The sequence below is a fragment of the Cricetulus griseus genome, assembly GCF_003668045.3.
Source record: "Cricetulus griseus strain 17A/GY chromosome 1 unlocalized genomic scaffold, alternate assembly CriGri-PICRH-1.0 chr1_1, whole genome shotgun sequence".
NCBI classification, from domain to species: domain Eukaryota; kingdom Metazoa; phylum Chordata; class Mammalia; order Rodentia; family Cricetidae; genus Cricetulus; species Cricetulus griseus.
Window position 1 is genome coordinate 158082002 of NW_023276807.1, and position 12526 is coordinate 158094527.

General features: G+C 42.9%; 1 protein-coding gene across 1 annotated transcript; it reads right to left on the minus strand.

The window, feature by feature from the left end:
• Positions 1–6688: 6688 nt before the first annotated feature.
• LOC113837863 (PRAME family member 12-like) lies at positions 6689–9122 on the minus strand. The gene is made up of 2 exons (XM_035453448.1): positions 8779–9122; positions 6689–7448 (listed from the first exon to the last, which is right to left on the minus strand). The coding sequence occupies exons 1-2, from the start codon at positions 9102–9104 to the stop codon at positions 6881–6883; spliced, it is 894 nt and encodes a 297-aa protein (XP_035309339.1). The 5' UTR covers positions 9105–9122; the 3' UTR covers positions 6689–6880.
• Positions 9123–12526: the final 3404 nt, after the last annotated feature.

Sequence of the window (12526 nt, forward strand, 5' to 3'; positions counted from 1 at the left end):
AGGAATAGCCAAGAAACAAAGATGTGAGCCGGGCGTTGGTGGTGCACACCTTTAATCCCAGCATTCTGGAGGCAGAGGCAGAGGCTGGCCTCTTGAGTTCGAGGTCAGCCTGTTCTCTAGAGCGAATGCCAGGATAGGCTCTAATGCTGCCCAGTGAAACCCTGTCTCGAAAAACAAAAAAACAAAACATAAAAAACAAAACAAAAAAAAAAGAAAAAAAAAGAAACAAAGATGTTTGATCTGGAGGTCTGCTTGAGCCCAAGTTACACAGAAACACTAATTTGAATGTAGCACAGTACAAAGGAACATTCTAGGGATCTCAGCTTCATGAAACTGGCGGGTCTTGATTTCCATCCTACACAGAACTACAAGGGACAGTTCTAGGTCAGTTTGAACAACCAAAAAACCCTTCTTTCAAAAGGATCAATAATCATAGTGAGCTCAATAAGCTATCATAAAAAGACATTTCAGATGAAGGTAAAACTTCATTTAGAATTACGCCTAGTGTCATTAGTGTATTCATCTGGAGACAGAAATCAAAATTTTCTGTCTAATCTTGGTTCTAAAGGACCCTACATCACACTGCAAGACCCAAGGGAGGACAATTACTCACCAGTTCTGAGCACTTAGGACAGGTCCCTTATCCCAGCTGAATCATGCATATCCTCCAGCTCCAAGTCTCAGTGTGTCTTAGGTGGTGCTCCTGAAACATTTATACAACTCCCTCCCCCCCTACTGCAGCCCCGCCTTCCAACCCCTAGCTGCTATTTGATTGGATGGTACAGGGTCCACCATTTTAATTCAATAGATAAAATTCAATCATTTCCTTAATTCAATCAAACTAATTGTGAAAACACCCATGCCCCTCCTTCCAAGTTGGATAAACATAAAAATAATACTAATTAACTACACAACATTGAATTTGCTGATTTGTCATTTTATTGGCTTATTTATTACTTAGATTTCAATTTGATAGAGGGACTGGATTTTAACCTGAAGGTAAGATTGCTTTGGAACTGTCCAAGGATTCTTCTTTCTAGGATTACTCTTATGAATCACTATAACTTGATGAATTTGATCATGTGACCAGAGTCATTCTGATTTTTAGTCAGATTAAAATTGAAACTGTTACTGGTAATACATGTATAAAGAATGCATAATTTATTCATCCGTGGAACCTAGGAAAAATACCTAGTCACTCAGGAATATATTCTGGAGCACACGCCATGAACTCTATGCTCCTTCAGTAAACTAAAGTAGCAGCTACTCAAAAGGGGGAGGCAGGAAGATGATTTGATTCTATTAAAGTGGTGATCAGGATGTTGTCGATACACCTAGTTCCTAGACACCTAACCAGAATACCCTGAGTCTTCTGCCCAGCACTGACTTCAGCACACCTGCTAGGGGCAGGTTTGTAACCCAGAATTCAAGAGTTGGAGGCAGGAGGATCAGTTCAAAGTCATCTTCAGCCATTTTGTAAACTGAAGAACAGCCTGAGGCAAAGAACAGAACAAAACAACAACAACAAAGCTTGCTTTGTCTGTGATGCTTGCAGTAAAGTAGGGAGTGTTACTTATGAACTTGCCATCTCGTGGTGTCTACAAAGAAGAATTTATGTATGGTCTTAAAGTGAAAAAGGCAGACACACCTATGAAGGAGGTTTGGGTTTGGAGAGGTTTTTAATCCAGGATACTCATTGTACTAGGGCACACTGTGTGTATATCAAAGATAGCAGTGGGAAAAAGCATTGCAGAGTAAATGGGATGTGTTTTAACACATGCTATGATCTTTATTTTTTTTTCTGTGACACTTAAAAAAATATTGACTGTACCTTGCCATCCTTGAACTCATTTGGGGGGATGGGTGGGTTTTTAGACAGGGTTTCTCAGTGGCATTGTAGGCTGTCCTGGAACTCACTCTGTAGACCAGGCTGACCTGGAACATATAATTTACCTACAGTCAGTGCCCACAGACCAAAACATTCTTAGGAAGAAGAATATTTACTAGACCTATTCAATGATCATCTTGTCATAACCAATGCATCTGCATGAGGAGAGGTGAGGACACTGTAACCAGGTTCTTCATGCCAGGCTCTCACATAGGCTCTAAGTCTTCATATGCAACAGAGTTTATGATGGTGGGGTGACATACATCAGGGCCACAGAGATGAAGTTCTACATAGAAAGGATTGAATCCCTCTCCCTCTCTGATTCATCTCCTCTAGGTACAGTTTCAATATGAGGTCATGAACCCTGAAAATGAAGTTTCTTGGTCACCAGCTCACAGGGGATCTCCCTGATCTCCTTTCAACACATATAATAAAAAACACACAGGGATCCTGGCCATAGGTCAAGGAACTGAAGAAGTAATGGTATCATTACATACAAAGCAAATATTCCACCTCAAAGCCAATAGGAAACTTGTGGTTATGTGGTTGTTAGTGACGCTGCTTATATTTTAGAGCTATGGTTTCAATTTATGAAGAGGCTGTTTTGAAACTCCACTTTGAAGAATATTCTGTTGTCAAATCCCAGCTTTCTCCCGAGTCATCTGTGGATGTAACTCAGCTGGTTGAGTGCTTGCCTATGTATCAAGAATTCCCTGGGTTTGATCCCAGGCCCCCAGCTCCACAGGACAGCAGCTGTGGTTGTTCATACCTGTTATCCAAGCACAATAGTGGAGGAGGAAGGAGTTCAAAGTCTTCCTCAGATGTAGTCAGAGCCACCAGGGTAAGTGGGATCCCGATTCAGAACAACTAAGAGCTAAAGACACTACAGGATTTCCAGAAGACCTTACAAATGCAAGAACAGTGCTGAAACAGGTGCAAAGACTCCAAAAGAACAGCACCCAGTCCCAAAGGGGTTGCTGGTCTTCAGAGCTGGTCTGCAAGTCTAAGAGAGCAAGAGGAAAGCTCTATCTGAGAAATGTGAGTTCAAGGGGTCCCAGTTGCACAGGGGACCTTGCTGTACTGCAGTCTTGCAGCAGAGCTGGGAGTAAGATGTCTGGAGATGTGGTGACATAGCACCAATGGTCTGGAGACAAGGTAGAAAATACCAGATGTCCCTCTTTACAGGATGCAGGAGAGGGATGCAAACTTTACTTATCGGGTGTGTCCAATAACATTTAATAACTACAAGGGCTCCTTTTCTGATGCAATGTTCAAGCCGCCCTTCCATTTCGTTCTAATTGGATTATCCAATCTGCTAAGTGGTAGTAATTGTGTAGTAACTAACTGTCTAGACTGGAGAGATGGTGTAGCAGGTAAGAGGACTTGCTGCTCTTGCAAAGGATCAGAATTTGGTTTCCTAACTCATGACTGGCTGTTCAAACCACCTGCATTTTCTAGCTCTAAAGGATCCTAAGCCTTCCAGTGGCCACTGGTGGTCCCTACTCCAGCCTATACGCACAGAGACACACACTACATATATAAAAATAAAATCTCCAAAATGCAAACTATAAATGGAAAGTTCTTAATGGAAAAAATTATAAACATTATTGGGAGCCTTTTTGCATTTGAATACAGATGGAATACACTACTATTATAGAATGGAGACCCTTGGAGACCAAAGATATTTTTTAAAATAAAATTATAATGACATCCTTTGTCTGCTTCATACAATTCCTCCCTTTTCTTCCCTTCCATGTCACTTTCAAGGTTGTAGTCTCTTATCCTTAATTGCTATTGATTTATTTATATGCAAATGATGTATAAATCTGTGAGGTTTCTCATCCCTAGGAAAGATAAATCACATGTCTCAGCAGTTTTTAAATATATTTTATTCATTTTCTTGTTTGCCCTCTTTGGTCTCCTCCCAGTCCCTCCCCATCTCCTCTTTGCATACTCCCACCCCTCCATCGACTCCTCCATTTTTATTGAGAGGAGGGCAGTCCTCCCAGAGATTTCTACCAGACACGGCATAACAAGGTGAAGACTGGCTGAGGCAACCCTGTATAAGGATGAGGGTACAATGCCACAACATTGTGACTGCCCATGCTCCAAATGTTGGAAGTCCCACAAGAAGACAAGCTACACAACTGTCACGTAGATGCAGAGGGCTTTGGTTCCTAGCAGGCCCCTTTGCCATCCTTCTGCCACCTACAATTCTTCCTCCTCTTTTTCAGGATTCCCTAGTGTTCCCCATAAAGCACAACAGGACTTTATGAAGACACTTGTGCCACTGTCAAAAGCAAGAGACATTTGTGTGGCAAACATCTCTTACAAGTTCCATTTCAGGGGCTAGTAAGATGAGTCAAAACTGTAAAGTTCCTGTCACCAATGACAACATTGTCAGTTTCATGCTCAGAGCACAGATGGAAGGAGGGACCTGACTTGTAACATTTGTCCTCGGACTGCCTGTTTATTGCTGCATGCATGCATCATTTATTCCTAAAGAATCAGGCTGAGACTTGTTCCAAATGAACCCAGAAAGGGTTACATGGAGAGTCAGTGCAGAGCTGTGCAGGAGTCTTAAGGGCTCTGTGAGAGACCAGGACCATTTCCAACAGCATCCTGACACACGCTCACAGAGACAGAGAGAGATGTTGTGGGATATATTGATCTACCACACTCTTACTCTCCAGAGACTGCACAGTAAAGCTCTATCTGGAATCATGGTGTGGAGGAGCGCCTGGCTGACCAGAATTGGCCTAGAAAATCCAGAAACTTGGGTACAGAAGATACACAGGAAGGAAGTGTGGGGACTAGAGTAGAAGCTTCCTCTTGGCTCTGGGATGAGAGAATGGGCATGTTTTTTGTCATTTCATAGGCCAAAAAGCAATGTCAGCCTGTTGCTACTCAGCCTGTCTGAGCTAGCAAGTTCTTATCCCAGCCTTCCATTTCTGAGTCTGATGGCTAAATAGAATGATAGAGACTTAACTTGAAGCTACATATTGCAGCTGTAGCAGAGCTGGGCTGTGGGAACAGAAGCCCTGTCAGGTCTAGGCCTTAGTGACCAGCCGGGCACTGACTTGAGGGCCTTGGACAGTAGAGGAAATTAAAATCAGTAAATTCAAGGGCAGCTGATAAGACAGAAAAAAATCAGGGAGATGCACAGAACATGAGCTTCTCTTACATAGACATAAAATATATTCTGTTCTCAAAAATGGGGAAGTCTGAAGTATACATAAATGAGAAACGGTAAGTATGTTGGTGAGTTGTAGATTGGTCAGCAAACATGTGGAAGTTTGTAGTCAACTCCCAAGGATTACACAAGAAAAGGAACAAATGCAAGGGGTAGACGCAGATTTCCATATTTGATTGATTGGTTGATTTGCTTTTTCACATTGGGGATGGAAACCAGGACCACACATATGCTCTGCAGACAACATACCAAGCAATGCACAAAATGTTTTCCTACCCTCTCCTCTTTTCTCCTCCCTTCCCATCTCCTCCCCTCCCATTGCTCCCCCTCCCCTCTCCTCTCCTGTTGTTAGCTTCCCTTTCCTTTCTTCTATTCCTCCTCCTCCTTTGCCTCCTCCTCCTCCTCCTCTCTCTCTCTCACTCTCTCTGTCTCTCTCTCTCTGTTTCTCTCTCTCGGGCCTAATGCAAAAACCTCTCCATTGATTTTCTTTAAATTTTACCTTTACACTTGGTACCTAGACTAGAAATCAGAACTCCACTACTGATTTCTGCACTCAATCCCCAATCCTTATTAAAACTCTTTTTGAAACCTAAATCTCAAAAGGTGACACTTAAGCAGTACTGTGTTTATGTGAAATACACACCTGATTTCTTGTGACTCCATATCTACAAGTCCTTTATGTGTGCAAGCCACTCATACTCTTTAGTTTATCCATGGTGAAAGAGAGAGAACCCAGGAGCCCAATGAAAGCTGTGCAAGTGTTCAACACTGAGCTGAAAGTCAGCCTCAAGCTCCAGGTACTTGTGAAACCATGTAAAGCTGAAGGTGGAGCCCAGGCCTCACAGGCACCACGCAAGCACCCGCCAACCTTACTCCACTGAGTATATCTATTTTAACTAGGGGGTTGATTGTTTACTCACAAACTTTGCTTTTGTGGGGGAGGGGTGGTTCCAGACAGGGTTTTACTGTGGCTTTGGAGGCTGTCCTGAAACTAGCTCATAGATCAGGCTGTTCTCCAATTAAGGGAGATCTGCCTGTCTCTGCCAACTGAGTGCTGAGATAAAAACCATGTGCCACCACCATCTGGTTTAAACTTGTCTTTTTAATTAATTATCATTTAAGGACACACACATGCATACATGTGTTGTGTGGATTGATGCCCTTGAATGCAGGTGTTCAGGCAGATTCCATCAACTGGAGCTGGACTTACAGGCAGGTGTGAGCCACCTGATATGGGTACAGGAAACTGAACATGAACCCTCTGAAAGAATGCCTCCCCTGTGCTTTTAACTTTTGAGCCATCCCCCTGACACTAGTGTTGCTTTCTGTGTCCCAGGCTACCGTGGATATATAGTGTGCACTAGAGGATAAGTGTATCTACTTGCCCCATTCTTGAAGTGAGTCACTATAGACATTTAGCTGTTCCCATTTTTATTTCTGTCCAGAGTCCTTACAAAGAGTTAGTGTATATGATTCAGACAACAATATGACATTTAAACAGAGGACCATCACTCTATGTGTTTAGGAAAGATACCAATGAAGAAGAAAACTGTGATACAGAATTATTTTATTGGTGCTTCCTTATACAGAAAATCGAGATTGCAATGGGTAGGCATAGGGACATTTCAAAAACACATTTAATAAAGAGACCACAACTGAAGACTTCAAATATGTTCCATGGATCATTAGATCCCTAAAGCCAGCTGAGAGACTTTCCAGTCCCTGAACATACAAAGGAGGCTAATAACTTAGGAAAACCCAGGGACAAGGCATCCAAATCTGGAAGTCATGTTCCTTATTTACTGCCAGCAAGGACAAAGTCTGGGCCTCAGGTCATAGACACTACGCACACCACATTGAAGGCAGATATCTGTAGCAAACACAATCCCCTTGGGCTGCCTCTGGGCCCTGAGTGCATCCAAGAGCTCAGGACAAAGGTGGAGGAATCTTTCTGTGTCAATACAACCAAAGTCATTATAGCACTCCAATGGGGCAGGATATTGCTCCCAATTCATCTTGCTCCAGTTGGCTGTGTGCAGCAAAAGGTCCTTCAGGATGGGCACAGAGAAGTCATTGTCATACAAGTTAATCTTGGTGAGTTGGGTGCACCGGCTGAGGACTGGGATGAGGACAGTGAGCTGAGAGTCCTCCATCATACAACCTTGCAAGTCCAAGGACTGTAGAGTATGTGACACAGTCTCTAGCAGAAGTTGGAGAGGCAGGGCATTTAAAGCCCATAATTCCACACCTCTCGTGGCCAGATGTTTGAGCTGCCATAGGCAATGACAAGAAGGGAAATAATTCAAGTCTGATTCTGACACAAAGTAGCCAGTGAGGGAGAGAGTCTCCAAAGGGTTTCTCAGGCACCTAGGGATAAACAAGGTGGTTAGTTCAAACAAAACGTTTTGGAGGAAAATGTGTACCCTGGTGCTTATAAAGAGACACAGGGGATTCATAGCTCAAGGACAGTTTGACCACATGATCGATGTAGACCATCGGGTTCTGCCTTGTGATGTCTACTACATCAACTACGCCCAACTTTCACCGTAATGTACCCCGTGAAGGGAGGCACCATTCATCCACTAATCCTTAATTTAAGGAAAGCTTTGCTCTAGAAGGAGACCCAGCTCTCTATCTTTCTTTACCTGAGGATCTGTTTCATGTAGTCTCTCAAAAAGTAGATGCCAATCAAGGAGAGATGCTGAAGACTGTGCAGTTTGGAGAACTGAGACACCAAGTTCATGACACACTTCTCTTCTCTGTTTGTTGTCCTGTTGCCATGCCAAATGGTGCTTTTGTAGATGTGGGCCATGGAGAGTTTGCGAAGATTTCTCATGTAGCCAAGTTAGGTGGCAAAACATGTCACTGTGGACAGGTCCCACCCTGTATGCAGTTCCAGTTCCTCTATGAGCCATGGCTGGAAAACACTCAAGATCACCCTGATGGTGAATAGAGGCATATCCCAGATCTTCATGTTTGCACAGCAGAGCTGTAAGGAGCCTTTTCTCTCCTGGGCCCACTGCAAGAAATATGTTTGCTCATCATCCAGTCTGCATCTGAGACAGAGGTCAGCTATGACCTTCAGACGCCGTCTCACTGCATATCTTGGAAGGACCTTCACTACTTGCTCCTCATCCCCACTCTCTGATGAGCAGTCCCCATCCTCTCTTCCAGTCCATATGGTCCAGAACTCATGGCGTACTTTCCTGAGATCCAGTACCTTCATTTGGTTACTACTGTGGGTGAAAAGGTGTCTAGTGTCAGCAGAATTGACAGGACCCAACAGTGAGACAACTTCACTACAGATCCCTAATATCAGCTATTCCCCTTCCAGTGACTAAGTCTCTTTCAGCACCCAGTGTCTAATATGGGAACTCTGTGTGCTATGGAAGCTTCCCCTGGGCTGCATCTATCTGTAGACATGACTGTATTCCTTCCACTAAGTTACTCTGTTTCTACCTAGTCCCTTTATTAGTGGATGTGGGAATGCCAGGGCAGTCGAACTGCACTGTGGCTTCTTCTACCTAAGCTCTAATCCCCACTCCATTGGCTTACTACAAGGAATCAATAGCTTTCAAGACCCTGCATCCCTGCATGAGGATACCATGAGAAGCCTCTGAGCCATTTCCCATGCCCTTCGACCGGACCCTGAAGTGTACCCATGTGCTCCAGTCTCCAGTACTTGGTTCTTGCTTACCTGGGGAGAAAGTTTCTTGCCAACAGCATGTCTACTCCTTCAAGTACAGCCTGGAAGGTTTCTAAGTTGGAGGTCTTCATCAATGTCCCCGCAGGGAGGCAGGGGAAAGGCCAGGCTGCCACCATTGCCTTCACCATCCTATTGTGTCTGCCTTTGAAAGCGCCCCTCAAAAGTGCTGGGAAGAGCTCCATGGGCAGTTGTTCCACAGCAGAGATGGCCAATTCCTCATTTCTCAGCAGAGCCTGCCTTGCCTGTTTCAGGAGTGGGGTTGGGGTCTGAAGGCTCATCATGAAGGGTCTGCAGTCAGAAAGGTCCTGGAGAAGCATTCAGAGAACAACATTAATTATCAGGACAAAGTTTAGAAATCTTCCTCACCCAGCACAGGAACCGCTCAAGTCAGAGATTATTTGCTCTGACAATGGTAGAAACACCAACTTAAACCATGGTTCTCACTGGTCATTTGAAACCAGACTCCCCACTGGCAGCATGGGAGCCTCTCTATCCCATAATGGACTCATGAATTCTAGGTCAAAAGAACTTATGAGTGACCCTTTCTTGAAAAAAAAAAACTGCTTTCGTTGTTCAATGTTTAGTTTATTCTTACGAAGGTGGATGATGGCATTGGATTCCTGAAGTTTTCAGGCCATGCTGTGTCACAGAACCATACCATATCAAACAAACAAACAAAGCAAAGCAAAGCAAAGCAAAGCCCAAAGCAAGATCTACTTCACCATTGCAATTCTACCTACTTAAGTCAGTTTGAATAACCAGAAAACCGTTCTCTCAAAACAATCAATAATCATAGTGAGCTCAATAAGCTATCATAAAAAGACATTTCAGATGAAGGTAAAACTTCATTTAAAATTGTGCCCAAAGTCATCAGTGTGTTCAGCTGGAGCCAGAAATCAAAAATTTGTGTCCAATCTTTTTTCTAAAGGACCCTCCATCAAACTGCAAGACCCAAGGGAGGACAATTACTCACCAGTTCTGAGCACTTAGGACAGGTCCCTTATCCCAGCTGAATCATGCATTTATTCCAGCTCCAGGTCTCAGAGTGTCTTGGGTTGTGCTCCTGAAACATTTATATACCTCTCTGCTCACCCTCCCTACTGCAGCCCCACCTTCCAACCCCTAGCTGCCATTTGAGGGTGGTTCAGTGTCCACCATTTTAATTCAATAGATAAAATTCAATCATTTCCTTAATTGAATCAAACTAATTGTGAAAACACCCATCCCCCTCCCTCCAAGTTGGATAAACATAAAGATTATACTTGCTAATTAACTACACAACACTGAATTTCTTGATTTGTCATTTTATTGGCTTACCTATTACTTAGTTTTGAATTTGATAGAGAGACTGGATTTTACTCTGAACCTAAGATTGTTGTGGAACTGTGCTTGAATTGAGAAGACCAAGGGAATTTTAAATGTTGCAATAGTTTACATCATTATGCTATTATGTAATATAGACATGAGATCATGGTGTTTAACAAGAAAGGCAAAGTTATCATCACATGATTAGAAAGATGGCAGACCACACGGTAACTCTTAACCTCATTCCCAGCCATCCAAAAGAGGAACCAACTCTTCAAGGAACTTTATGCTTGTTTTCCTTGTAGGCACCTGAAGACTCCCTTGAGAACCGAGTCAGTGACTCACTGTAACCCCTAGGATCACAGTAGAGCCGTCTACATGAGTTCCTATGCACCATTCATCTAAAACTCCTAGAATTGAGAGGGGTGAGAGGGACCCATTTAAGTCCTGAGCCCCTCTCAATTCTATCAGTCAATGTTAGAACTCCCCAATAGACCCTGGTCTCAGAGAAGTGTCATTAAGGTCATTTTCAACACATTGCCATCCCTACCTGGCCTGAGATGCTGATCCCACCTCACCATGTTCAATTCTCATGGGAAGTGAACTTACAATTCTGTCTTGTAGGATGAGCTGCAACACCCTGCCAGGGTGAGACATTGAATCCTGCAGTTTTGCTTCAATGAATAGAGGATCAACTGTACCAATGATCAAATGAATAACAGACAGTTTGGCCCAGTGTGTCGTAGTTGCTTATTTGATTTCTTCATTTTATAACTGGTGATTTTATTTTATCTTGTCTACCCAAAAGGTGAGCAGACTTTCAATCCCATTCTGCCACAAGGTGGCAACCTCTGCCCTCTAGTACATGCTCCTTTTGCTCTGTGGTGAGTCTGCTGTATTGTTTTCTGGATTCTGACATTAGGTGGCACACCAGCCTCTCTTCGTTGCTATAGCTACTGGGTTGGACACATTACTCTTTGATTTTTATTTCGTTTTTGTTTGTCTTTTATCTAAATACATTTGTAGCTCCATAATGGAAAGTTATATCACTTTAGGTATAATTATGACCTGGTTAAATATGTAATGCTTTTGAATATTACATAGCTATACCAATTATGCAAAATTATGACCTGGTTATTGTTTTCACTTGGAAATTATGGACAATGTAAAGATATATGATCATATGTCTTTCCATCTCTTCCCACCTCAGATGGATTAAGTAATAAAAAAAATCACTCAGGTGTACACAGGTCTTTTGGTTTTAGTTCATTCCAGATGCAGTCTCGTCTTAGAAACTAAGAATAGCAATTATAGTCCAGCTTTGGTGGCATACAACTTTAATCCCAACACTTGGGAGGCAGAGGTGGATCAGCCAGGTCTACACAGAGAAATGTTGTTTCAAACAATTAATTATTAATATACTAATTACAATAAAATAAAGGGCTATTGATGTCTTACATAATATGTTGAATCCCATAGGTTAAATAACAAAAAAGTCAGAAAAGAAAACAGCAACAAAAAAAGAAAGAAAAGAAAAAAGAAAAATCCACTAGAGGCTGTGGTTTATTTTATTAATTTACTTGATACTGGGGATGGAATCTAGTCCCATGGGTAGGCACATAGGTAGAAATGATAGAGACAGAAGAACAGAAACCAAAGTACATCATTGGACACATAAAGGTGAGGTCAGATCAGCTGGCAGAATCCACTCAGGCCTGTACCAGGGTCAGGTCCAGGTTCCATGGGAACCAAGTCTGCATGCAAATGTAAAGGACCCCTTTAAAAGACAGACCTCTGCCCACTTAAGCTCTCTTCTCTCTCTTCTCTTGCTCTCTCTTATTCCCCCCTCCCCCTGCTCTCGGCTCTCTCTCTCTTCTTCTTCTGCATCTCTCTCACTCCCACTCTGGCTCTTCCTCCCCCACCTGTTATAAACTATGGGTATCACTGGTTCTCACTTCTCATCTTGTGCCTTTTTCTTTTTTAAACTTAAACAAGAGAACAACACTCGGGAGGCTGAGGCTGGCAGATTTCTATGAGTTCCAGACCAACCTGGTCTGCAAGAGCTAATCCAGGACAGCCTTCAAAGCCACAGAGAAACCATGTCTTGAACCCTCCAAACCCTCCCCGCCAAAAACAAAGAAAGTAATAGGCCAATTTTCTCTCAAAATTGCTGTGTCGATTTGTATTCTCTCCAGTTCCTGGTACTAAGTGCTCTCCTTAGCAGACGGAAAGTCTAGTGTGCCTGACTCTGGGCATTCTACAAATGGATAATGGAATCCCCACCTTTCCTTTAATTCTTTGACCATTCCATACATTTATGCAATGCATTTTGATAATGCCCATCCACCCATCACTATCTCCATCTCTCACAGTGCACCTCACCCTGTCTCTCTGCCAATTTCATGTGTTATTTTTCTTTTTTTAAAGATTTTAT